General features: G+C 45.0%; 1 protein-coding gene across 5 annotated transcripts in view; it reads right to left on the reverse strand.

Moving 5' to 3' along the window:
- SUSD1 (sushi domain containing 1) overlaps positions 1–24,848 on the reverse strand; it is a 136,110-nt gene that overhangs the window by 19,941 nt on the left and 91,321 nt on the right. For all 5 annotated transcript variants that reach the window (XM_073021852.1, XM_037983601.2, XM_037983583.2 and 2 more), the window contains 3 exons: positions 21,014–21,105; positions 18,329–18,515; positions 2,746–2,842 (listed from right to left, as the gene is read on the reverse strand). In XM_073021852.1, coding sequence (XP_072877953.1) covers positions 2,746–2,842; positions 18,329–18,515; positions 21,014–21,105 — 376 coding nt within the window. The remainder of the gene's footprint in view (positions 1–2,745; positions 2,843–18,328; positions 18,516–21,013; positions 21,106–24,848) is intronic.

A 24,848-nucleotide genomic window follows, 5' to 3' on the forward strand; every position in this document is an offset into this window, starting at 1 on the left:
AGAGCCCATGAATCATGAGATTAAGAAGAGGGAGCCCACCTCCACAGTGGGTGTTGGATATGGAAAGTCTCCCCCTACTAGGTTCCCAGACATCCTAGGTATCCTCGGGGCACTGATTTTCTTTCTTTTCTTTTTTTTTTTTTTTTTTTTAGGAGGGAGTCTTGCTCTGCTGCCCAGGCTGGAGTGCAGCGGTATGATCTCAGCTCACTACAACCTTTGCCTCCCAGGTTCAAGCGATTCTTCTGCTTCAGCCTCCTGAGTAGCGGGATTACAGGCACTCGCCACTACGCCCGGCTAATTGGTTTTTGTATTTTTAGTAGAGATGTGGTTCCACCATGTTGGCCAGGCTGGTCTTGAACTCCTGACCTCAAGTGATCCGCCTGCCTCTGCCTCCCAAAGTGCTGGGATTACAGGTGTGAGCCACCGTGCCTGGCCAAGCGTCCTGGTTTTCATAAAGTCTTGGCTCACTTTCAGCCAAGGGCTTTCTACAAAAGAGACAAAGTAAAACCTGCAGGGCAGTAAGTTGTCACCACCAGTAAACATTTATTAAGCATCCACTGCCTATGGGGAACACCTGTAACAACAAACTTGCCTGAGACTTGAAAACATCCCTATGTCATAGCCGCAGGTAACACAGTGAATGTTGCAGCACCTCCATGCTGTCCATAAGTACATCTTCAAATCCCTCTCATCTTTCCATGCAGGTGGTGGTGGTCAAGGCTCACCTGTGCCCATTTGGTTCTGTACATTGCCCACTAGAGGCATCACTGACAGAGTATGAAGCAGCTTCCCAATTAGCCTGATCATAATCACCTGTGTTGCCTGATTATTATACAAATTCCCCGACCTCATCCCAGACCTACTGAATCAAAATCTCTAGGAGTAGAGTCTGGGAATTTGTATCGCTGATAAAGCCCCCAGGTGATTCCTATCATCTGGCAGGTGTGGGAGACACGAGCATTAGGGCACCCCAGCAACAGGCTCCATCCTCTGCCTAACATCAGCAAGCTCAGGAGAGGCTTGGTCCCAGGGACCTTGCTCCATTATGTACCCCAAGACACTGTCCCTAAACCATGCACAGAGCAGACTCGGGCCTGTCTCACACACTGGCAAAGCCGCTACCCCCCAGCTCAAATCAGGTAGTCAGGCTTAGGAAACCATCCTGCCTGCTGGTAATTAGCCATGTGACGTTAGAGAAGCAACTGTGGCTGTTTGGAATATGACTGTTCTGGAAGGACTTTTCTCCTCTTTTTCACTACCACACTCCCTCGAATGACTCACAGATCTCCACTTCCTGTTTTGGAGGCGCTGGCCGGCATATAGCCACAAAGGTAAGCTGTCATTTGGCTTTTCTTTTTGTATTATGTCATTATTTGACATAAATATCACATTTGTTCTTGCAAATGCTCTCAGGAAGTGACCTCACAACTTCTGTTCTCTTTATAATGACAGAATTACAATGCCTTCTGGTAATTTGTCAAGAATCAGAACAATTTATACAATGTCCATCCCTGGAAAGATCTTTGCACATTTACTGAATTTAAATGAATATAAAAGCAGGAAAACCCTAAGTTTTATTATAAATGGATATACAGATAATATCACCAGACTTTCTTTTTTGTAATTTTATAACATCTCACTTTTTTTTTTTTAACCTTGATTTTACTGAAGGGTCAGGAGAGACAAAGGCAAGGTTGGTGAGGCCATGTATGTTTTCAGCTCCTTGACCTGGTGCTGTGAGCAAGCTGTTCATCTCTCCACTCCAACCTCAATCTTCCTCTCTAAAAAAGGGACTGATGCTACTTTCCTAATCCTGCCGTGACCTTTGCAAATAAAACATTTAACTGAACACAGTGTAGTCCTCCAACTGAGGTAAATTAATTCCACCCTAATGCCATCTGGAATCCCAGAAGCAGTCATTAATTACACAGTGTCTTGCCCATAACTCAATACAAGAAAAGACAAAAAGATTTACCTAAATGATCTTTTCAGACACCACTGCACACCCTGCAAGATCAACCTTACATACAGGGCAACATATCCTGCCTTTGAGAAATGAAATGATGCCCCTGACCCCCCATCCATAAAGGATATACTATGAGACATGAGTGCAAAGGACAATCCTGACATGTCCTAAGCACGCAACCCATGCTTGCCCAGCGACCAAAGGAATGGATTTAATTTCTTGAGCTAAACTGCCCAAATGCTTGTATATATGGTCCTTTAGCAGTCTCTCCATGTGGCCAGGTGCTGTGGCTCACGCCTGTAGTCCTAGCACTTTGGAAGGCTGAGGTGGGTGGATCACCTGAGGTCAGGAGTTCGAGACCAGCCTGGCCAACATGGCAAAACCTTGTCTCTACTGAAAATACAAAAATTATCCAGGCGTGGTGGTGCACGCCTGTAATCCCAGCTACTTAGGAGGCAGAGGAAGGAGAATCACTTGAACTCAGGAGGTGGAGGTTGCAGTGAGCTGAGATCGCAACACTGTATTCCAGCCTGAGTGACGGGAGTAAGACTCCATCTCAAAGAAAAAAAAAAGAAGAAGTCTCTCTCTCCATTAGAAAGGATGCTGGTTGGGATTAAAGGCCACTCTGTACCCAAGGAAACAAAAGAGGCCCCAGCTGCATTGTTCTAACAACCCAAGTACAGCCACCAACACAGAAGTCTTCTCCTCACCAGAATCAAAGTTTCCAAATTACTCCGTGGGGATCACTGGGCAACTGTGGAGAAAGGACAGCTACTGACCTGATTGGTCCATTTTTCTCCTTGGCTTTCTTCAGTCTGAGGCGTGGTAGAGGTCCTCCGTGCACCGTAAAAAATTCTACTTCCGGCAGGGGAGGCTCTGAAAACATGTTGAAAAGAAGAGAAGGGGTGTGATCAGAACAAGTAAAAAGCAGGACAAAAGAGGTCCTCGTGAGGGCTATTAAAAGGAAAGTTTTAATTTCAGAAGCGAGGCGCCTATTCTGTACATGCCACAATGTGGATGAGCATGCTAAGTGAAATACACCAGGCACAGAAGGACAGATTCTGTACCATTCCACTTAGATGAAAAATCTAACATAGGCAAATTCACAGAGAAAGAAGAGGTTGCTGGGGGTGGAAGGGGCATGTAGGGAATGGGAACATATTGCTTAATGGTCACAGAGGTTCTCCTTGGGGTGATGAAAAAATCTTGGAAATACACAGTGGTGATGGTTGCACAACATGCCAATAAACTGTGTGCTTCAAGATGTTAAATGGCACATCTTATGTGATGTGTATTTTGCCACAATAAAAAGAAGTGATGAGTATACTGTGGCACTGGCAGAGGATAGATGTGGTGGGCATTACAGTTTGCTTGGTGGGTAGATTCCTATTTGGTGGGGAAGACCACCACATCAGCCTTCTATATCCTTTATAATCACAGAGCTCTCTGTCCTTATTTTCACGCTCTCAGCAACAAGATTTCCCAAATAGGTTTCCCATCAGGAGGAAACTATACTGACTGGCTGACACCAGCATTCTTGCACCTCACTGGTAGTTAGTCATGGTATAAATGTGCTAACTGCCATTCTGCCTTGTGGGTAACATGCTAAGTAAGACATACTGGGCACTAACCATTCACACTAGAGGTGTTGTACATATGCCTCATCTTACTTAATCTCAACAGGGCTACCAAGTGGATGATGTTTGTAGAAGCAATCATTTGCTCCCTCTCGTGGGGTTCCTACCCATGCAAGATAGGAACTTCTTCCCTCTCCAAAGTATTGGGAAAAGAGCTTGCACCTGGCCTTCCATCCATCCCTGTGATTTGTGAAACGGCTAGCTCCCACGTGGCCCCATCCTTATTTTTTTTATTTTTCTTTCTTTCTTTCTTTCTTTCTTTTTTTTTTTTTTTTTTTTTTTTTTTTTTTTTTTTTTTTTTTTTTTTTTTGTGAGGTGGGGGCTGCCTGAAGGCAGAACAGGTGATTTCCCACCTCCTAGTCCCACTGTCCATCTCTAGGCAAACCTGAGTCAAGGTAAGCCTGAAGCCTGGTCTACATTTGCCCTATAGCCAGGGTTCCCAACCCCAGGTGGTAGACCAGTACCAGTCTGTGGCCTGTTAAGAACCAGGCCACACAGCAGGAGGTGAGCAGCAGGTGGACAAGCATTCCCACCTGAGCTCCACCTCCTGTCAGATCAGTGGCAGCATTAGTTTCTCATGAGAGCGTGAACCCTATTGTGAACTGTGCATACAAGGTATCTAGGTTGTGCACTCCTTATGAGAATCTAATGCCTGATGATCTGAGGTGGAACAATTTTATCCCAAAACCATCCCTCTACCCACCCCAGTCCATGGAAAAATTGTCTCTGATGAAACCAGTCCCTGGGGCCAACAAGGTTGGGGACCACTGCACTATAGCTTCAACTTCCCCACAGGTGGGGCACAAAGTGTAGGTGTGGGAGGAAGTTCAAGAAGCTTCATTTTGGCCAGGTGCAGTGGCTCACGCCTGTAATCTCAACACTTTGGGAGGCCAAGACAGGCAGATCACCTGAGGCCAGGAGTTTGAGACCAGCCTTGCCAACACGGTGAGACCCTGTCTCTATTAAAGATGCAAAAATTAGTCAGGCGTGATGGCACACGCCTGTAATCCCAGCTACTCGGGAGGCAGAAGCAGGAGAATCACTTGAACTGGGCAGGCGGAGGTTACAGTGAGCCAAGATCATGCCACTGCACTCCAGCCTGGGTGACAGAGTGAGACTCCATTAGCTTTGAGTGAATTAACAAACTCTACTTTAAAAATACTGGCCAGGGACAGTGGCTCATGCCTGTAACCCTAGCATTTTGGGAGGCAGAGGTGGGCGGATCACTTGAGGTCAGGAGTTCGAAACTAGCCTGGGCAACATGGTGAAATCCTGTCTCTATTAAAAAACACGAAAATTAGCCAGGCATGGTGGCACACCCGTGTAATCCCAGCTACTTGGGAGTCTGAGGCAGGAGGACCGCTTGAAGCTGGGAGCGGAGGTTGAAGTGAGCTGAGATCGTGCCACTGCACTCCAGCCTGGGCAAAAAAGCGAGACTCGGTCTCAAAAAATAAAAATAAAAACATTGAATACCCAAAGATTTTACAAACCCATCAACTCCAAGAAAATGATCCACTTGCCACAATTACTGCAGAGTTAGAGGTCTACTCAGTGTGGCTCACATCAGAGAAGCTAGACTGCAGTTAACTGCAGAGATAGTATGATGTAGTGGATAGGAACACAGGACTTAGGTTGCTATCCTGGTTCTATCACTTACAGCTCCAGCAGCCTCATCTGTTAAATAGAGGTAAAAACAACCTCTACCTCTGAGGGAATTAATGAGCCAATTAATAATGATTAACAATAATAGTTAATGAGTCAACACAAGTAAAGAGAATAAAACAGTGCCTGGAACACAGCAGCGCTCGGCGCCTGTTGGCACCTGTATAGTATCACTTGAGCTACTAGTTGCCAATTCTATGCTAGGAACTTTGCCTCTGCTGTTTCAACAAATCCTCACAGCAGCTCTGCGTGACAATCATCTCTATCTTATCAGCGAGGAAATCAAGGCTCAGGCCGGCTGAGTCACACCACTAGAAGACGGCCAGCCGAGCCAAGTGTGGGACTCAGGGTAATTTGACTCCCAAGTGTCCTTTGCTACATTGCCAGGCTATGACAATGCTTGTGTTCACTTTGCCTGAGATTAAACCATGACCTAGAAGGAGAAACCTGGAATTACAAATCCCTGAGGAATGAGAGACCTCTGTGCCATCCCCAGCCTGAGACGGCAAGGAACAGAGCTTGGCGGTCCTGGGGGTGCCAAACAACAAATATCTCTTAATTAGCAGGTTCAAAGGGAAGGGATGAATAGAAAAGAAAAAACTCAGAAATGACCCCAGGAGGGAGGTCATAGGGACAGGTTTAGCTCCTTCCCAACTTGAGCACACAGGAAATGCCATTCAGGGGGATGTGACTTGTGATATGGAAAGAGGGTTCCTCACAGGACAGAGGGGGGCAACAGAAGCCAGGCAAAAGAGGCAGTGTCCCTAAGTCAAGGCTGGAGAGGCATTCTGCCGAATGAACAGGGGCTTGAAAGAAAACAAACCCGGAAGAGACCACGGAAAGCTACAACCCTGTAATTGTGAGACTCCCAAAGATGGGAAACCCTGTGCCTGAGATTCTCCGAGTTCGTACACGTTGTCTTTTCATATGCTACATACTTTATATGTATGTGCTCAGCATCCCTTTTTCTGTGGAGAGCGGCCCTTCTCCTTCCCACATGGTTCTTATGGGGCCAGCATTCCCAGTACTCCAAAACCCCACTGACCGACGGCCCAGGGATCATGGATTGCCATTCCCCAGTCAGAAGATGGCTCAAAAAGAGCAATCTGTTTAACTGTAGGAGATTGGAGGCTTTTTGTTCTTGTTATTTATTTGGTTTTTGTTGTTGTTGTTGTTTTGTTGGGGTTTTTTTGTTTGTTTTTTTTTGAGATGGAGTCTTGCTCTCTCACCCAGGCTGGAGTACAGTGGCACAATCTTGGCTCACTGCAATCTCTGCCTCCCGGGTTCAAGAGATTCTCCTACCTCAACCTCCTGAGTAGCTGGGATTACAGGCATGCGCCACCACGCTCAGCTAATTTTTGTATTTTTAGTAGAGATGGGTTTTCACCATGTTGGTTAGGCTGATCTCAAACTCCTGACCTCAGGTGATCTGCCCACCTCGGCCTCCCAAAGTGCTGGGATTACAGGCATGAGCCACCATGCCAGGCCTAGAAGATTGGGGGTTTTATTCTTCTTCTTAGATTGTAGCTGTAAGTACCAGGTAGGCCAACAGTACAATGTCCATCCTCCAAAGTCTGGCTGGAAGAGTTTGGCAGAAAGAGGGCCTCATGGCTGGAAGAGCAACGGGGCTGTGGTGACATCACGTGTGGCTGGAGCTTGCTGTCTCCAAGCGAGATCCATCCTTGGCCTTCCCAGTTCTGTGATCCCACAAATTCCACCTGCTTAAGCTGGTTGGAGTTGGGTTTCTGTCCCTTGCAACCGAAAGAGCCCTGACTATAGAATGCATCCAGCGCCTTGGTATTCTGTGGAAGGGCAGAACCCTCAGCTGTGTAGTGGCAGGAATTCTGGTGCTAGGCCAAGTGGACACAGTAGGGAAGTGGTCCTTGTGCATTTGTGTCAGAAGAATTGCTGTGAATTCCAGGCACATCCTAAACCGCTTGGGTGGTGGAGACAGTGAGGACAGCAGGATGAACTGCCTTAAGAACTCCCTTTAGACCCTGGACTAAACCACCCCTCCTTCAAAGTCTATCACTGCATCAGCTCGGTAGGGCAAGGGAGGAAGGGCATGATGGAAGGAAAGAGAAAGATATATTAAAAATATATGTATGAATGCCTCCCCCATCCCCCCACCCTAGCCCTAAACCCTGCCACTATGAACTGAAGGACTCTGAGGCCAAAATAGATTCTCAAGACTGTATTTACCATATTAGAAAATAGCTTTGGAGTAGAAACCCTCAATCTCAAATTATAATAAATAAAAACTTAGACCTGCCTGGACCTTTACAGTTGTTAAAGCACTACCATATATATTATTCATATATCTGCATTCAACAAACACCCATTAGCCACCTCTGCCCAGGCTCTGTGCTAGGCTGGGGGAGACAAGCACGGAAGACACGGTTTCTGCTTTCCGGGAGCTTGGAGTGTAATCATGAAGACAGTTTTGTAAAGGTAGTGGTCAGAGCTGTGATGGAGTTATACACAGAGCACTGTGGATGTGAGGAGCAACATCTAACTGAAGGCAGGGAGCTGAGCCTATCAAACATGGAAATAGACATCTGCAGAGGCATGAGGTGGCGGCAGGGAGGGACAGAACTACACGGAGTTCCTGGCTGAAAGGTTGAGGTCTGGCAGAGTAGAAGTAGGTGGTCAGGTTAGAGGGGTAGGTGTGGGTCAGATCTGAGAGATCTGAGGTTCTGGAAGTAATGAGAAGCCATTTAAAGATTTTTAGCAGGCTGGGTGCAGTGGCTCATGCCTGTAATCCCAGCACTCTGGGAGGTCGAGGCAGGCAGGTTGTTTGAGGCCAAGAGTTCAAGATCGGCTTGGGCAACATGGTGAAACCTTGCCTCTACAAAAAATTTTTAAAATTAGCCAGGCACAGTGGTGTGCACCTGTGATCCCAGCTACTTAGGAGGCCGAGATGGGAGGATTACTTGAGCCCGGGAGGTGGAGGTTGCAGTGAGCCAAGATTGCACCACTGTACTCCAGCCTGGGCAACAGCTAGACCCTGTCTCAAAAAAAAGAAAAAAAATTTTTTAGCAGATCTGCACAAAAATACAATTTAGAGAGCTGATCGAAGGATGAACAGAAAAAGGGCAAAAACACAGGTTGTCCAATAATCTAGGTCAGAAGTGCTTGAGGTCTGCTGCAAGTGACAGCACAGAGAATGGACAAGAGGGGACAAATGGAAGCCTTGCTCAAGGGAGAGACGGCAGGAATCTGGCAACCAAATCAGTGGTGATGTCATTTACCAAGTCTTGGGGAAGACGAGCAGCAGCTCGCTTCTAGGTCTGTTCAGGCTGAAGTGTGTAAGGAATCCTCCAGCAGGCTGTTAGAAACATAGGTCTGAAGCCTGGGAGCAAACCCCGTGTTGGAGACACAGAGGCAGCTCACGGGGAGGAGCGAACCTGGCCACCAGGGAGACGGTGTATCTGAGGAGAGATGGGGGCCAAGGGCGGACCACCGAGAAACCCAGGCTTTAAGACCAGGTGGAGGAGGAAGAGAACTTTGTGGCCTTTATGAAACAGTGTTAAGTCTAGAATTTCTCCCAGGGTCTCTTAGACACTGCGGCATAGATCATGTTTTTCCTGAACCTGTGGGATTGCCAGCTGCCCCAGGAGGTCACCTGGAAAAGCCTCTGCTTAGAGTCCAGGCCTCACATCACTCCTTTGTTGAAATGAAGGTCCATGCTATTTTCAAGAGCAGTCCAGAGAGAGATTCCTTAGGATACAGCTGAGAAGACAACAGCTGGATTCCTGCGGCAGTGATGGAGGAGAGAGGAAAAGCCCCCACATGTCCCCTGGGAACGTACTCCTTCCCTTTGAAATCTAACTGCCCTCAGGCCCTTTGCTATCACTGAAATGCCCTTTCACTTGTGATGTTTTGTTGTCACAGTAAAATTAACGTTTTTTATTACGTATTTCCACTTCTCAGCCCAGGTGGAGATTAACTGGTTACTCTTTTCTGTGTCACAACTCCACGCAGCCCCCCGCCCGCCCGCCCGCCCGGCCTCGCCTCCACCGGCTCTTTTAAGTTACTCCTCTTTGCTCTTCTCCAAGAGTAATAATTCTAGTTCCTCTAATCTCTTGGCTAACATTTTAAAACCACCCAGGAGCAGCAGAGCAAAGTGCTCACTGAGCTCAGAAGAGGGAATTGCAGACAGAGCAGGGAGGCCACCCCCCTGCTTGGTCCAGGTGACGTTGCTCTTTCCCAATCTAGGGTCACAGCTTTCAAGGCACCACGGTCATCTGGTTCAATCAACATGTAACTTTGAAACCATTTTCTGCTCTGTTTGCCTAAGGCCTCCCCACCTTATATTTTATTTTTTGTTTTTTGTTTTTGTTTTTGCTTTTTGAGACTGAGTTTAGCTCTTGTCGCCCAGGCTGGAGTGCAATGGTGCGATCTCAGCTCACTACAGCCTCCGCCTCCCAGGCTCAAGCAATTCTCCCGCCACAGCCTCCCGAGTAGCTGGGATTACAGGCATGCACCACCACACCCGGTCGATTTGTGTATTTTTAGTAGAGATGGGGTTTCACCATGTTGGCCAGGCTGGTCCCAAACTCCTGACCTCAGGTGATCCACCCACCTCAGCCTCCCAAAGTGCTGGGATTATAGGCATGAGCCACCATGCCCGGCCCCTGCCTTATATTTTAAACAGTCTACTTTTTCTCTCCAACGTACAAGCCTAAGTCGCATCAGGCTGGTTCTCAGTCACATTTTGAGGCAAAACAAACTTGACTTTCAGCTGAATTTTCCAAGGTGCTCTTCCTTGTCTCCCAAACTGATGTCCTGGGCAGACCTGCTCTCCTTTCCATCAGCCTCATTACTGATTTAAACTGAATTAGACCCAAGGCAAGAAATGGGTCCTGCCTGTGCTGGAAAGTATAGCTCTTTCACCCTGGGTGTGTGAGATGGGAGAGGAACCAGAACAGAGACCTTCATGACCATTCTCAGATGTGAGGAATATCCATCCTCTGCTAGAAGCAAATGACAAAAGAAATTCCCACATGGGGGGAAATGTGGGGAAAAGTAATAAAGGAGAATTTACTCTGCAAAAAAAAAAAAAAAAAAAAAAAAATTAAATGTATCATAAAATTGCAACAATTGAAATAGTAAAGGACACGCACAGGACAGATAAAGCGTCTAGACAGTCTAGAAATAGACCCAAAGAAATGTACCAGGTGACGTGGATGGTCAGTATTTCCAAAGGTGATAGGGAACTGACTTACAGCTGGGGAGAAAAATTGCCATGTAAATTTAGCCTTATATCAGACATCAGAATAAATTCCAAATGACCCTAAGTGGTTTTTTGGAGGTGTTTTTGTGTTTTGCTGGGTTTTTTTTAGGAAAGTGGTCTCACTGTGTCGCCCAGGATGGAGTGCACTGCCATGATCATAGTTCACTGCAGCCTTGAGCTCCTGGACTCAAGCAGTCCTCTCTCCTCAGCCTCCTAGAGCGCTGGAATTACAGGAATGAGCCACTGTGCCCAGCCCGAACCTTAATTTTAAGCGCAAAAGAGCAAGTCAGGTGCAGGATTATCCCACCTATAATCCTAGCTTTTTGGGAGGCCTAGGCAAAAATGATTGCTTGGGCCCAGGAGTTTGAGACCAGTCTGGGCAACGTAGTAAGACTTCATCTTTACAAAAAGTGAAACATTAGCAGGGTGTGATGGTATGTACCTGTAGTCTCGGCTACTTGGGAGGCTGAGGCAGGAGGACTGCTTGAGCCCAGGAGTTTGAGGATGCAGTAAGCTATGATTGATTGTGCCACAGCACTCCAGCCTGGGTGACAGAGTGAGACCACCATGTCTAAAAAAAATTTTTTTAATAAAAATAAAGAGAACAAATAAAATAAATGCAAAAAGAAAAACTATTAAGAAGGATAAGAAAATATTAGAGAATAAGAATTAATCTGATTTCAGAGTAAGAAAGGCTTTTCTTGTCATGACCAGAGGCAGAAACCATAAAGGCATCAATAGAATTGATTACATAAAAATTTTAAATGTTTAAATGTCAAAAAATATTGAAAAGGCCTGGCACAGTGGCTCACGCCTATAATCCTGGCACTTTGGGAGGCCAAGGTAGGTGGATCATCTGAGGTCAGGAGTTTGAGACAAGCCTGGCCAACATGGCAAAACCCCATCTCTACTAAAAATACCAAAATTAGCCAGGCGTGGTGGCGTATGCCTGTAGTCCCCGCTACTTGGGAAGCTGAGGCAGAAGAATAGCTTGAACCCAGGAGGCAGATGTTGCAGTGTGCCCAGATCGGCTACTGCACTCCAGCCAGGGTAACATAATGAAACTCAGTCTCAAAAAAAAAATTGAAAAGAAAATAAAAGAGGAAATAGCCTTGGAGTAGGAATTTGTAATATTTATCAAAAGATTAATATTACTAATGAAGGTAAACTATTAAATCAACCAAAGAAAAAGAGTAGTGTAAGTACAAATGTGTTAAAATTTCTCCATGTAAAACCCATCAAAATGAACAAAAAGAACCAAAAATGGAAGAAAATTTTATCTGCATCAAAACTCAGCAACGTCTCCAACTTTGTACTACAAACTTCAAGTAAACACAAACAATTGAATTAAAATACAACTCCACTGCCCAAAAACCCAGTACAATGCTACTTTTCTGAATTTTCTATAATAAAAAGTAGGTAGAAAAATAAACACACCATGAGGGTTCTTTTCTAATCCTCAGGCACCTCTCCAGATATATCATCCCATCCAAAGCATGGTAAATTAAAATTGGAGGCAACAGAAAAAATAGTAACTTCCACCACAAGTCATCAGCTAGATAGATCTTCTCTATCAATAAAGTTATGAGACTTGACCTCCCAAGGAGAAGAAACCAATTTCTTCTCATCTGTACATCCTCAGTAGGCAGCACAGGTCTTTGTACATAACCAATCAAAAAATATTTGCTAGTGGCTTCTCAAGACATCTCTTTTTTCTTTCTTTCTTTTCTTTTCTTCTTTTTTTTTTTTTTTTTTTTGAGACAGAGTCTCGCTCTGTTGTCTAGGCTGGATTGCAGTGGCACAATCTCGGCTCACTGCAACCTCTACCTCCTGGCTTCAGGAGATTCTCCTGCCTCAGTCTCCCAGGTAGGTGGGATCACAAGCACCCACCACCACACCCAGCTAATTTTTGTATTTTTAGTAGAGACTAGGTTTCACCATGTTGGCCATGCTGGTCTCGAACTCACCCACCTCAGCTTCCAAAAGTGCTAGGATGGGATTACAGGCATGAGGCACTGCACCTGGCCAACCCATCTCATTTTTAACAAATACAAGTAAATAAATAAATATTTGCTAAATTAAATGGTTACATCTCAGCATCCCCCTGCCCTACTCCCAACACACATAGAAACTCTGGTTTCCAAGCTTCTGATCTAAGAAAACCATCTCATGCACATTTTATAAAAGCCAACATTGGCCGGGATTCAGGTGCTGGTAGCAAGAGGGTCTGGGAGACACCCATCCCCACACAGCCATTTACTTGGGGACTTGGGAAAGCAGTTGGGAGATTTCTGGGAATGAGAGAAATAGGTGGACCGTGGAAGCATGGAAGGGCAAACGTGCCTCTCCTTGCGTGACCTAATGTTAGGGTTCCAGATATGAAAAGAGCCTGTGTCCATGGAAGACTTGGAAAGGAAAACAGCTGGCATGAAAGCCAGTCCCTCTGCTGACCTGTGGTGCAGCTTCAGTCCTCTGGGAGCCAGGGAACCCCCCAGGGATAAGTGTGGCACCCTGGAACCAGCCAGGGGAGATGCGTTTCTCACTGAGGACACGGGTATGGCATGAAAGAGAAGTCTCGATAAAAGAAACCAAGAGACCTGGCCCTGCACAGTCTTCCCTGAGGACATCCCATCATGGAGGGCAGTGTCAGAGGCAGGGGCAGGGAGGATCAGGGCAGTCCTGGCTGGACCTCTCTGATAAAGTGACAATCTGATAAATGCCTGGGACACACCTGTGTTTTCCATTGTTTTCCTAGCCATCTGAAAAAGTACTTTCCTTTTTCTTGTTATGAATACAATGAGAGACGGGAAATTTCTCAAAGAAGTTGCCAGTGTTGGTACTGAAGACATGGGAATAAATAATTTCCTTTTCATCTTTTCTTCCCTTTGCTCCTCCAGCATGCTTGGTTCCATAATAAACATTCCCTCTCAAATGATCACCACGTTGTGTAAGACGAGTGGTCTGGTTTATCTCCACATTTACGTATGTATTGGCTTTCTCACACTCACTCTTTCTCTCTCTTCCCCTCCCCCACCAACCACCCCCATCCTCCTCTCTCTTCTCTCTCTGGTTGCCTCTTTCTCTCTCTCTCCCTATAAGAAAACGTTGCCTACAAGCTTTTAGACTTAGCAAGAAAATAGCATACTCAGCTGGGCAGTGGCTCATGCCTGTAATCCCAGCATTTTGAGAGGCTAAGGCAGGCAGATCACTTGAGGTCAGGAGTTTGAGACCAGCCTGGACAACATGGCAAAACCTCATCTCTACTAAAAATATATTTTTAAAATTAGGCGGGCCTGGTGGTACGTGCCTGTAATCCCCGCTACTTGGGAGGTTGGGGCATGAGAATCGCTTGAACCTGGGAGATGGAGGTTGCAGTGAGCCGAGATCACACCACTGTGTGAGCAACAGAGCAAGCCTAGGCAACAGAGCCTGGGCAACAGAGAAAGACTCTGTCTCAAAAAAAGAAAGGAAAAGGGAAAGGAAGGGAAGGAAGCCAGCGCAGTGGCTCACACCTGCGATCCCAGCACTTTGGGAGGCCAAGGTGGGCGGATCACTTAAGGCCAGGAGTTCAAGATCAGCCTGGCCAACATGGTGAAACCCCATCTCTACTACATATACAAAATTAGCCAGGCGTGGTGGCACACACCTGTAATCCCAGCTACTTGGGAGGCTGAGACATAAGAATCACTTGAACTCAGGAGGTGGAAGTTGCAGTGAGCCGAGATCACGCCACTGCATTCCAGCCCGGGCAACAAAGTGAAATTCTGTCTCAAAAAAAAAAAAAAAAGAAAAGAAAAGAAAAAGAAAAAGAAAATAGCACACTCAATAGGTGGATGCTCTTCTGACTCTTTGGGGCCTGCATCAAGGATGAAACTTTGTTCCTCGCCCTGTCCTAAAGGGGATATGTGCTGTGGGGCTATCCTGAAAAATTCCATTCAATGTGCCATCTGCAGCCTATCAGCCAAGAGTCAGAAACACCGTGAGGCCACAGCTCCATCTCACCCACCCCCTCGCCAGCCCCTGCTTTCCTGCATTCACCAAAACACTTGCCTCTGTCCCTCAACATTCCTAGAACCTTCACTGTCCTCTGAGGTCAGTGATGTATTTAAAGCACTTGTTTACATCCTGTTCCCATCAGTAAGATTTAATGTAAGATACTCAGAAGGGAAATTCCACTCTCTTTCCTTCTGGGAAATGAGCAGCTACATTGTCCAGACCCAAATCCTTAGCCTAACATTTCTGCCAAAATTCAAAAGTTCATGATTTTACCAAAATAAGGCCACACACATCTTAGGCAACCACGAGTATCTCTTCACATCAATAAGTAAGCTTTTCTTTTTTCCTCCTTGTATAAAAGAAAGGAGTTGGTTTTTTTTTTTTTTTAACTCTTTCATAAAATCTAAGCAACTTGATTTTTTTGTGCTTTTTTAAAATTACAAATCCTTTAACATGGGTAGAGTTGGAAAATATTCAACTCAATGAACATTAAACAGCTCAACAATGTCCCCTGGTGGCCATGAGCACAGAGAGAGGGAACTTGAGCCACTAAAGCTCTATTCAGCCTACAAAACAAGGTAGGAGTAAGTGTCTCATCAAAATGAAACTCCCTCGCCTTAACTCAAAAAAATATGCAATGGTCCTTCAAACCAGAAAAGCACAGCATCCAAACATGATAAAGACCACAGAGTAGGAAATGGAGACGGAATCGCTATTCATTTTAATAAGTCACCACAGAAAGAAATGCCCAAACTGAATACCACTTGTCTCTCCAGCCCAAAATGTGGGGAATTCTTTCTGGTAGCAAGAATTCATTGCCTAACCAGACATCTCCTCAATACCAATATGACCCACTGGCTGTTATTTTAAAATTTTGGGCTGTTATGCTATCTATCAGTACCAATCTTACTCGCTGAGGATTTAATGTAAAACATACAAACAAAAATCACTGTCTTCAAGAAGCTCCTATTTTAGTGGGAGAGAAAGAAAATAAACAAAAAATAAAAAGGTTTTTAGAAAACAAGCTCTAGGCTGGGCACAGAGACTCGTGCCTATAATCTCAACACTTTGGTAGGCGAGATGGGAGGATCACTTGAGGCCAGAAGTTCAAGACCAGCCTAGGCAACATAGGGAGAACCTCATTGCTACAGGAAAAAAAAAAAAAAAAAAAAAAAAAAAAACCTTTTGTAACTAACCAGGCATGGTTGCATGCGCCTGTACTCCCAGCTACTCAGGAGGCTGAGGCAGAAGGATTGCTACAGCCCAAGGGCTCAAGGCTGCAGTGAGTTATGATTGCACCACTGCACTCCAGCCTGGGTGACAGAGTGAGACCCTATCTCTAAAAACTAATAATTCATATTTTTTATTAATATGAAGCTCTATGAAGAAATTTAATCAGGGTAAGTAGATACAGAGTAATAGCGTGGAGGCCGGTGATGGCAGTTGAGCAGGCACCTGAACAACTATGGAGAAGCCATATGTTGACAGTGTCCCGGAAGTATGAACTGCAGATGGAAAAGTCTGGAGGCTGGAAAAACTTTGACCCATTTAAGGAACTGCAAGAAGGCCAGGGAGAAGCAAGAGGTTGCTGTCTTGGATTAAGGTAGTTGTGGAAAAGGCACAGGTGGGGAGAAGTGGTTGAATTCAGAATATATTTCAGACAGCAAGCCAACAGGGCTTGTTGACAGATGAGAAATTTGGGGATAGCATAGAACTAGTTGGGACTTCGTTTTGGCCTAAACAATTGGGTGAATAGGAATGCCAATAACAGACGGAGAATAACTGGTCAGAGACAGAGAAGCCTGGGTGGAAATAGATTTGGGGATAAGGGCAGAGGTGAGAAATCACAAGTTCCATTTGATTTGCCTATTCGATGTTCAATAGGACATGTGTAGAAGATGGGTGGATATATGGGTCTGGTGCTCAAAGGAGAGGCTGGGACTAGAAATTGGTCTTTGGAAATCCTCTGCATATAGGTAATATTTATAACCATGAGACGGGTTGAGATTACCTAAGCAGAAAGGGTAGATAATGAAGAAAAGGAGGCTGAAGAGGGGTCATGAAAGAAGATAGAGCTAGCAAAGAAGACTGAGAGGGTACAGCAAGGCAGAAGGAACCAAAACCAAGGGAGAGGGGTTTTTAAGAGGGAGGGAGTGTCAACGCTATGGAGAAAATCAGATAAGAACAAAACTGGCCATTGGATTTGGCAAGATGGCGATGAAACGAAGAGCCTTTCAGTAAAGCAATGAAGACGTACGTTTCCCACATGGGATGAGTGAAAGTGGGAAAAGAAGGTAGGGATGTAGAGCCTACAGAACAGCCATTTCTTTCAAGGAGTTTTCATAGAAAGGGACAGAAAGAAGGCAAAGTAGCTGAAGACAAATATGGGCTCAAAGAAGGTCTGTTCATTTTTTCTTTCTTTTCATTAGTAAGGGAGACATGCTAGGTAATGCTGGGGATAATTCTGTATTGAGGGGAAGTGCTGATTGGGGAAGAAGGGATGGGATCTAATGCACAAGTTGAGGGGATGGCAGCCTTACACGGGAGCAGGGACAGGAGGGGAGGCAGAACAGGGGATGCAGGGAGGAACGGCAGGGCTGAGGGTGGGAAGTCCTCACCTGACTACTTCTAATTTCTCAGTGAAATAAGAATCAAGAAGCTAATACGCTTAGTATTTGCTCAGAGCATGTATGAAGTGGGGGTCACAGATGTGAAGAGGGAGGAGAAAATGAGTGGAAAGTGAATTTACTGGGGCCCTATAGCAAGAGGACTGCAATCATTGTCCCCTGATAGTAATCTCCTTTTTTTTTTTTTTTTTTTTTTTTGAGATGGAATTTTGCTCTTGTTGCCTAGGCTGGAGTGCGATCTCGGCTCACCACAACTTCCACCTCCCAGGTTCAAGCAATTCTCCTGCCTCGGCCTCCCAAGTAGCTGGGATTACAGGCACCCGACATCATGCCCAGCTAATTTTTGTATTTTTTAGTAGAGACAGGGTTTCACCATGTCGGCCAGGCTGGTCTCAAACTCCTAACCTCATGTGATCCACCCTCCTCAGCTTCCCAAAGTGCTGGGATTACAGGTGTGAGCCACTGCGCCTGGCTAGTAATCTACTCTCAAAGCACTTGCAACAGGATGCCAACCAAATATTACTGAGAAAGAAACAGCCACAAGCGTCTTTTGTTTAAGTATGAAATATTTTAAATGCTTTAAATATCCAGAAAGTATATAACCAACACCATGGACACACCACTCACATTTCATCAATGCTACATTTTGTTTCAGGTATCTTCCCCTCCCCTGCCCCGTAGACCTCCCCTGTGGTTATCAGGTATCTTTTTAAGAATAAAACATAACAGGCTGGACGCAGTGGATCACGCCTGTAATCCCAGCACTTTGGGAGGCCGAGGCAGGCGGATTTTTTGAGCCCAGGAGTTCGAGACCAGCCTGGGCAACATAGTGAAACCCGTCTCTACAAAAAATACAGAAATTAGCCAGGCATGGTGGCGTATACACCTATAATCCTAGCTACTCAAGAGGCTGAGGCGGGAGGATCATTTAAGCCCAGGTCAAGGCTGCAGTGAGCCATGATCGTGCCTCTGCACCCCAGCCTAGGAGACAGCAAGACCCTGCCTCAAAAAAAGAAAAAAGAATAAAACATAACAGTCACAGTTGCAAGCGCCTTAAGGCACCTCTCCAATTCCATGTCCTTCCTCCTCTCTCTGTTAAAGTTCATTATATAATGATAAAAAGCAACAGTGTTCCTCTTTATCAGGACCTATGAACAATTCTGTGGTAACTTCATTAATCCAAATGCTGTTATTCAAGATTTACCTGTTATCTGGGTTGTCAGTGAGATGACCACAGGAAGTTCCGAAGACAGAGCCCGGAGACTGACATTGTAGTCAGTACCCGGATGCAGGTCCAAGCACACCTCGGGATCTCGGCTGCTGCTACTGATATTAAAGGTCATTTCCTGGGCAAACTCCTTCTGATACCATCTCTGGCCCCAAATGTGGAACTGAAACATAAAAAAGCTCACTGGGTGAAAGCTTAAAAGGCTTTAGATGTCTTGAAACCTCCCCCTTTTCTTTCTTTCTTTTCTTTTCTTTTTTTTTTTTTTTTTCTTTTTAAGATGGGGGCCTTACTCTGTCACCCACGCTGGAGTACAGTGGCACCATCTCGGCTCACTGCAGCCTCAACCTCCCAGGCTCAAGTGATCCTCCCTCCTCAGCCTCCCACATAGCTGGGACCACAGATGCATGCCACCACATCCAACTAATTTTTGTATGTTTTGTAGAGACAGGGTATCGCCATGTTGCCCAGCCTGGTCTCAAACTCCTGAGCTCAAGTGATCTGCCCGCCTCGAATCCCAAAGTACTGGGATTACAGGCGTGAGCCACCACGCCCAACCCCTTCCTGTTTTCATAAGCTTTCTTCCTCTCTCTCTGTCTCTAGACTCTAATGTCTCTTCAAAAGGTGAAATGCAGCAGTAAGCAAATATTAGAGTTGCAATGCTATAAATATTGTACTTAAAATATTATTCGTATAATAAATATATTTTTAAATAAAAACACACAAAAGGCTGAGGTCCCAATACTGGCAACTTTCTCCTTCTTGTTCTCACACACACAGTGCACATACCCAACAAGAAAGTCTATTGGCAAAACGGCAGGAACAAGGACAAGAACATTTTCCTAGAAAGAATATTAGGAATCCAAACTAAGCAGGACCTGAATTAGGATACTTGTAGCTGGTCTGGTAGAACCTGAGAAGGGTTTTTCTCCTCTGCCTGCCCGCTTCTGGTGACCCTACCCTTTCCTTTACCACCCTGACACGTTGGCCAAGAGACACCCTTTTGTTCTCACTTAATTTCTTGTAGTGGAAGCTCATGCCAGTCTTCCCCTACGCCCCTTTTTTTTTTTTTTTTTTTTGAGACGGAGTCTCGTTCTGTCACCCAGGCTGGAGTGAAATGGCACAATCTCGGCTCACTGCAACCTCTGTCTCCCAGGTTCAAGCAATTTTCCTGTCTCAGCCCCCCAAGTAGCTGGGATTACAGGCCCGTGCACCGTGCCTGACTAATTTTTGTATTTTTAGTAGAGACAGGGTTTCACCATGTTGGCCAGGCTGGTCTCAAACTCCTGACCTCAAATGATCCACCCACCTCAACCTCCCAAAGTGCTGGGATTATAGGCGTGAGCCACTGTGCCCAGCCAGTCCTTCCCTTTCTTACTCACGACCACATCGAGCCTCAAAAGTTCCCCTTGGCTCTCTAGATAACACATCCATACCCTGGTCAGAGACACTGATAAGGACACAGACACACATGCATAAGCCACAGGACTCCTTCCATGGACACTGCCTGAGCATCAACAGCACCAATACAGGAGCACAAAGAAATTCGCGGCCAGGCGTGGTGGCTCATGCCAGAAATTCCAACACTTGGAGGCTGAGGCAGGAAAATTCATTGAGGCCAGGGGTTTGAGACCAGCCTGAGAAATATAATGATACCGTGTCTCTACAAAAAAATTAAAAGCTTAGCCAGGTGTGGTGGTGCACACCTGTAGTTCCAGCTACTCAGGAGACTGAGGCAGGAGAATCACTTGAACCCAGGAGTTCAAAGCTGCAGTGAGTTATGATCATGCCACTGCACCCCAGCGTGAGTGACAAAGCGAGACCCTGTCTCTAAAAAAATGAGAACACATGGACACAAAGAGGGGAACAACGGACACAAAGAGGGGAACTCCGGGGCCTACTTGAGGCTGAAGGGTGGAAGGAGAAGAGGATCAGAGAAAAATACCTATTGGGCACTATACTTACTACCTGGGTGACAAAATAATCTATACACCAAACCTCCATGAAACCTTAGGCCAGGCATGGTGGCCCCCACACAGTATACCTATATAATAAAACTGCACCCATACCCCTGAACCTAAAAGTTATATAATTTAAAAAAATAAAAATAAATTTCAAATGTTGAAAACGAAAAAGAAAAGAAGAAATTCTCATGGCTGTCTCATCTCTCCCCAAGGTTTCCTTTTTTTTTTTTTTTTTTTTTGAGACAAAGTCTTGCTCCGTCACCCAGGCTGGGGTTCAGGGGCGTGATCTTGGCTAACGGCAACCTCCACCTCTCAGGTTCAAGCGATTCTCCTGCCTCAGCCTCCTGAGTAGCTGGGATTACAGCCATGCGCCACTACGCTCGGCTCATTTTTATATTTTTTGTAGAGATAGAGTTTCACCAGGTTGACCAGGCTGGTCTTGAACTCCTGGCTTCAAGTGATCCACCTGCCTCGGCCTCTCAAAGTGCTGGGATTACAAGTGTGAGCCACTGCGCCCAGCCAAAGGTCTCTGTCTTTAAATATCCAGAAGTGGCCATCTTCTTGCTTCTGGATGCAATTGCCACAGTAAATCGTCTATTGATAATGATAGTTATAGAAGTAGATTTTTAGGCTTGTGGGTATTTTTAAGCCTCCCACATAAGACAACCATCTATAAATACAGTAACTTTCAGTCACTTACTAAATACATCTCCTCCATATCAGCTGTCTTGATGCTTCTCCATCTCAAGCAGGTTTCATTAAATCCTGAAATGTTACTGATGGTCTGTTTTACTGCAACGGAAAAGAAACGAGAAATCAATTTACACTCTATAGAAAAAATACTACCTTTTAACTGAGCCATTTTCCAAGGATAAGTGTTAGTATGAGTTCAACAGTATTTTAATTTAGAAATTAGTGGTAGCAGTCTCAAAGAAATGCCACTTTTATATTTAGGTAAACTCAGTCTTGATGAAAGATTTCAGATTCAAAGATAGACCTAATTGGAGGACCCCTCTTAAGAATTATTTTGAGTGGGCCGGGCACAGTGGCTCATGCCTGTTATCCCAGCACTTTGGGAGGCTGAGGCGGGCAGATCGCTTGAGACCAGGATTTCGAAACCAGCCTGGCCAACATAATGAAACAAACCCCTTCTCTACTAAAAATACAACAATTAGCTGGGCGTGGTGGTGTGCGCCTGTAGTCCCAGATACTTGGGAGACTGAAGAATCGCTCAAACCTGGGAGGCAGAAGTTGCAGTGAGCAGAGATCATGCCACTGCACTCCAGCGTGGGCGACAGAGTGAGAATCTGTCTCAAAAAAAAAAGAAAAAGGAAAAAAATTATTTGAGTTTATTTACTGCAAACTTCCTTGGCTTACTAAGCTAAAATTGTAACTCTTTGTCCTGGACCTTGTATACCCTCATTTATACAAATAAGTGTCGGTTTGAAATTCTGAGCTGAGAGCAACATTTCAGCAGAGAATTGCTCCTTGAGGAACTGAAAAAAGTGCTTTCAAGCCATCAGGTTTTTCATGAAGAAAAGAATAGGAGGTGGTGGGATTCTCTTGGATTGGGCTTCCTTATCTCTTGTGAGCAAAGTATTTCTTGTCCTCTGCTCAGTTTCTTGGTAATCAATCTAAAAGACAGCTCAGATCTGATACAGTTTAATGTACACCCCTCCTCCAGTAGTCAAGAAAGACTGTTTACTCAAAACCCTGACATCAGAGGTTACTTCCTTCAAAATGATCTCTGTCCCTAAAGTGGAAATAATAGAGGAGACTCGCTAAGAAGTTTCACAGGAACCCTGGGATGATTAACGAGTGAGAAAGACAACTCCCAAATTACCTGAAAAAAAGGAAGTTCTCATGAAAGGTAAGGCTGTGTTTTGTAACCCCCTGGCCTGACAGGTTCCTACAAATGAAGCCAAGTTGGTAGACATGACCCCTGTCTGTGGATTGGGCAGCTTGGCACAGAGAAAGCCTGCATAGGTCACAAGGTGTACCTCAAATATTGCAACACAGAGCAGGTAGGGAACAGGAGGCAAAGATGAACTGGAGATAAGGAACAGGAGGAGTACAGATGATTCCAGGTAACGCAGCCCCACGGCTGGGTAGAGACAGGTTTGGAGATTAGTAGTAGTGGTCCAAAGTTATACTTCTGAAACTTTCAAAATACAAATAACTCCAATAGTATTTAAAGAGTTCTAGACTATACAAAAAGGTGGAAGGCTCCCCAAATCATTTAATATGACTAAATAATCCACAATGCCCAATATGTGCAAGGATGGCACAGCCAATCACTAAACATCCTATGCCAAATTCACTTGTTAATATAAATACAAAAATCCAAAATAAAATATTAGCAAAAAGAAGTCAGTAGTACATTCAAAGAACAATACACTATGACCAAAGAAGATTTATTCCCAGAATACAGAGAGGATCATTATTGGAAAAGCTATTAATAGGTTAAAAGAGAGAAACCATGTGGTTACTTTTATAATTGGAACTATTAATACATTTAATATACTTTGTTAACTTGAAATCTTAGTGAGCTAGGACTTCATTTGACAGAAACTGCTTAGTTTAATAGGGTTTATAAAAAACCACTACACTCAGTAGTAAAACAATTAAGCAATTTCTAGTAAAGTTAAGAACAATACAAGGATGTCTGGTCTTGTAGCTATTACTGAGCCTCGAATATTCAAGAGATTCTAGACAACGCAGAAAAAGGCAAGAAAAAAAAATGAGCTATAAATGCCAGAAAGTGGAACAAATGATGCAACTGCCAGTAAATCTAAGAGATTCAACTAATCAAATATGAAACTGTTTGAAAATAATAGAAAGGCAACACACAAAAACTGATCATTTTCTTTTTTTTTTTTTTTTTTTTTTGAGACGGAGTCTTGCTCAGTCTCCCAGGCTGGAGTGCGGTGGCGCGATTTCGGCTCACTGCAAGCTCCGCCTCCCGGGTTCTCGCCATTCTCCTGCCTCAGCCTCCCAAGTAGCTGGGACTACAGGCGCCCGCCACTACGCCCGGCTAGTTTTTCGTATTTTTAGTAGAGACGGGGTTTCACCGTGTTAGCGAGGATGGTCTCGATCTGCTGACCTCGTGATCCGCCCGTCTCGGCCTCCCAAAGTGCTGGGATTACAGGCGTGAGCCACCGCGCCCGGCGATCATTTTCTGTCTATCTTCAAGAACAAGTATGGCAGCCTAAATAATGACTCCCATCCCTCACCAGCACGTCTACATCCTAGTCCCTGGAACCTGTATGTTACCTTACACGGCAGAAACACTTTGCAGAGGTGACTAAGACAGTGAGATTATCCTGAATTGTCCAGATGGGCTCAATGTGATTACAAAGATCCTTACAAAAGGACAACAAGAAGAGTTAGAGAGAAGATTCAAGAACGGAAATGAGGTTAAACTGATGAACTTTAAATATGGAGGATGGAGCCACAAGCCAAGGACTACAGGCAGGGTCTAGAAACTGGAAAGGGCATGGAAATAGATTCTCCCGTAGATCCCCCCCACCCCTGAAGAAACACAGGCCTGCTTGACACCTTGATTTCAGCTTAGTGAAACACTTCACACTTCTGACCTCCAGAACTATAAGACACTAAATTCATGTTGCTTTTTGTTTTTGTTTTGTTTTGTTTTGTTTTTTGAGACAGTATCTTGCTCTGTCACCCAGGCTGGAGCACAGTGGCCTGATCATGGCTCACTGCAGCCTCGACCTCCTGAGCTCAAGTGATTTCCCTGCCTCAGTCTCTCGAGTAGCTGGGACCACAGGCACAGGCCACCATGTCCAGCTTATTTTTCATTTATTTTAATTTTTTTGTAGAGACAGAGTCTCTATGTTGCCCAGGCTGGGCTCATACTCCTGGGCTCCCACCTCGGCCTCCCAAAGTGCTGGATTACAAATGTCAGCCACTGCATCCAGCCCTCATGTTATTTTCTGCCACTAAATTTGCAGTAACTTGTCATACCAGCAATAGAAAACTAATACAAGTAGCAGAATATAATAGAAAAATAAAAAGATCCCTATTCATGAGATGGGATATCAAAGCAAACTTCAAATATCTAAAAATAAACCTAACTAGAAATATCCAAAACTTACACAAAGATTTTAAAGAAAAAAAAATTTTTTTTTTGACATGTAGTCTCTCTGTCGCCCAGGCTGGAGTGCAGTGGCGCAGTCTCGGCTCACTGCAACCTCCGCCTCCTGAGTTCAAGCAATTCTCCTGCCTCAGCCTCCCGAGTAGCTGGGACTACAGGCATGTACCACCATGCCTGGCTAATTTTTGTATTTCTAGTAGAGACAGGGTTTCATCATGTTGGCCAGGCTGGTCTCAAACTCCTGACCGCAAGTGATCCGCCCACCTTGGCCTCCCAAAGTGCTGGAATTACATGTGTGAGCCACCACCCCCAGCCGCCACAATTATTTTCTTATCTCATAGGACTATTTTATACTGGTTGAAAAAGCTTTTACAGACCAACATAGATATTAAATTTTAATTGTATAAGACAAAAATATAAG

Source organism: Chlorocebus sabaeus, chromosome 12 (genome assembly GCF_047675955.1).
Source record: "Chlorocebus sabaeus isolate Y175 chromosome 12, mChlSab1.0.hap1, whole genome shotgun sequence".
In the NCBI taxonomy this organism is placed as follows: domain Eukaryota; kingdom Metazoa; phylum Chordata; class Mammalia; order Primates; family Cercopithecidae; genus Chlorocebus; species Chlorocebus sabaeus.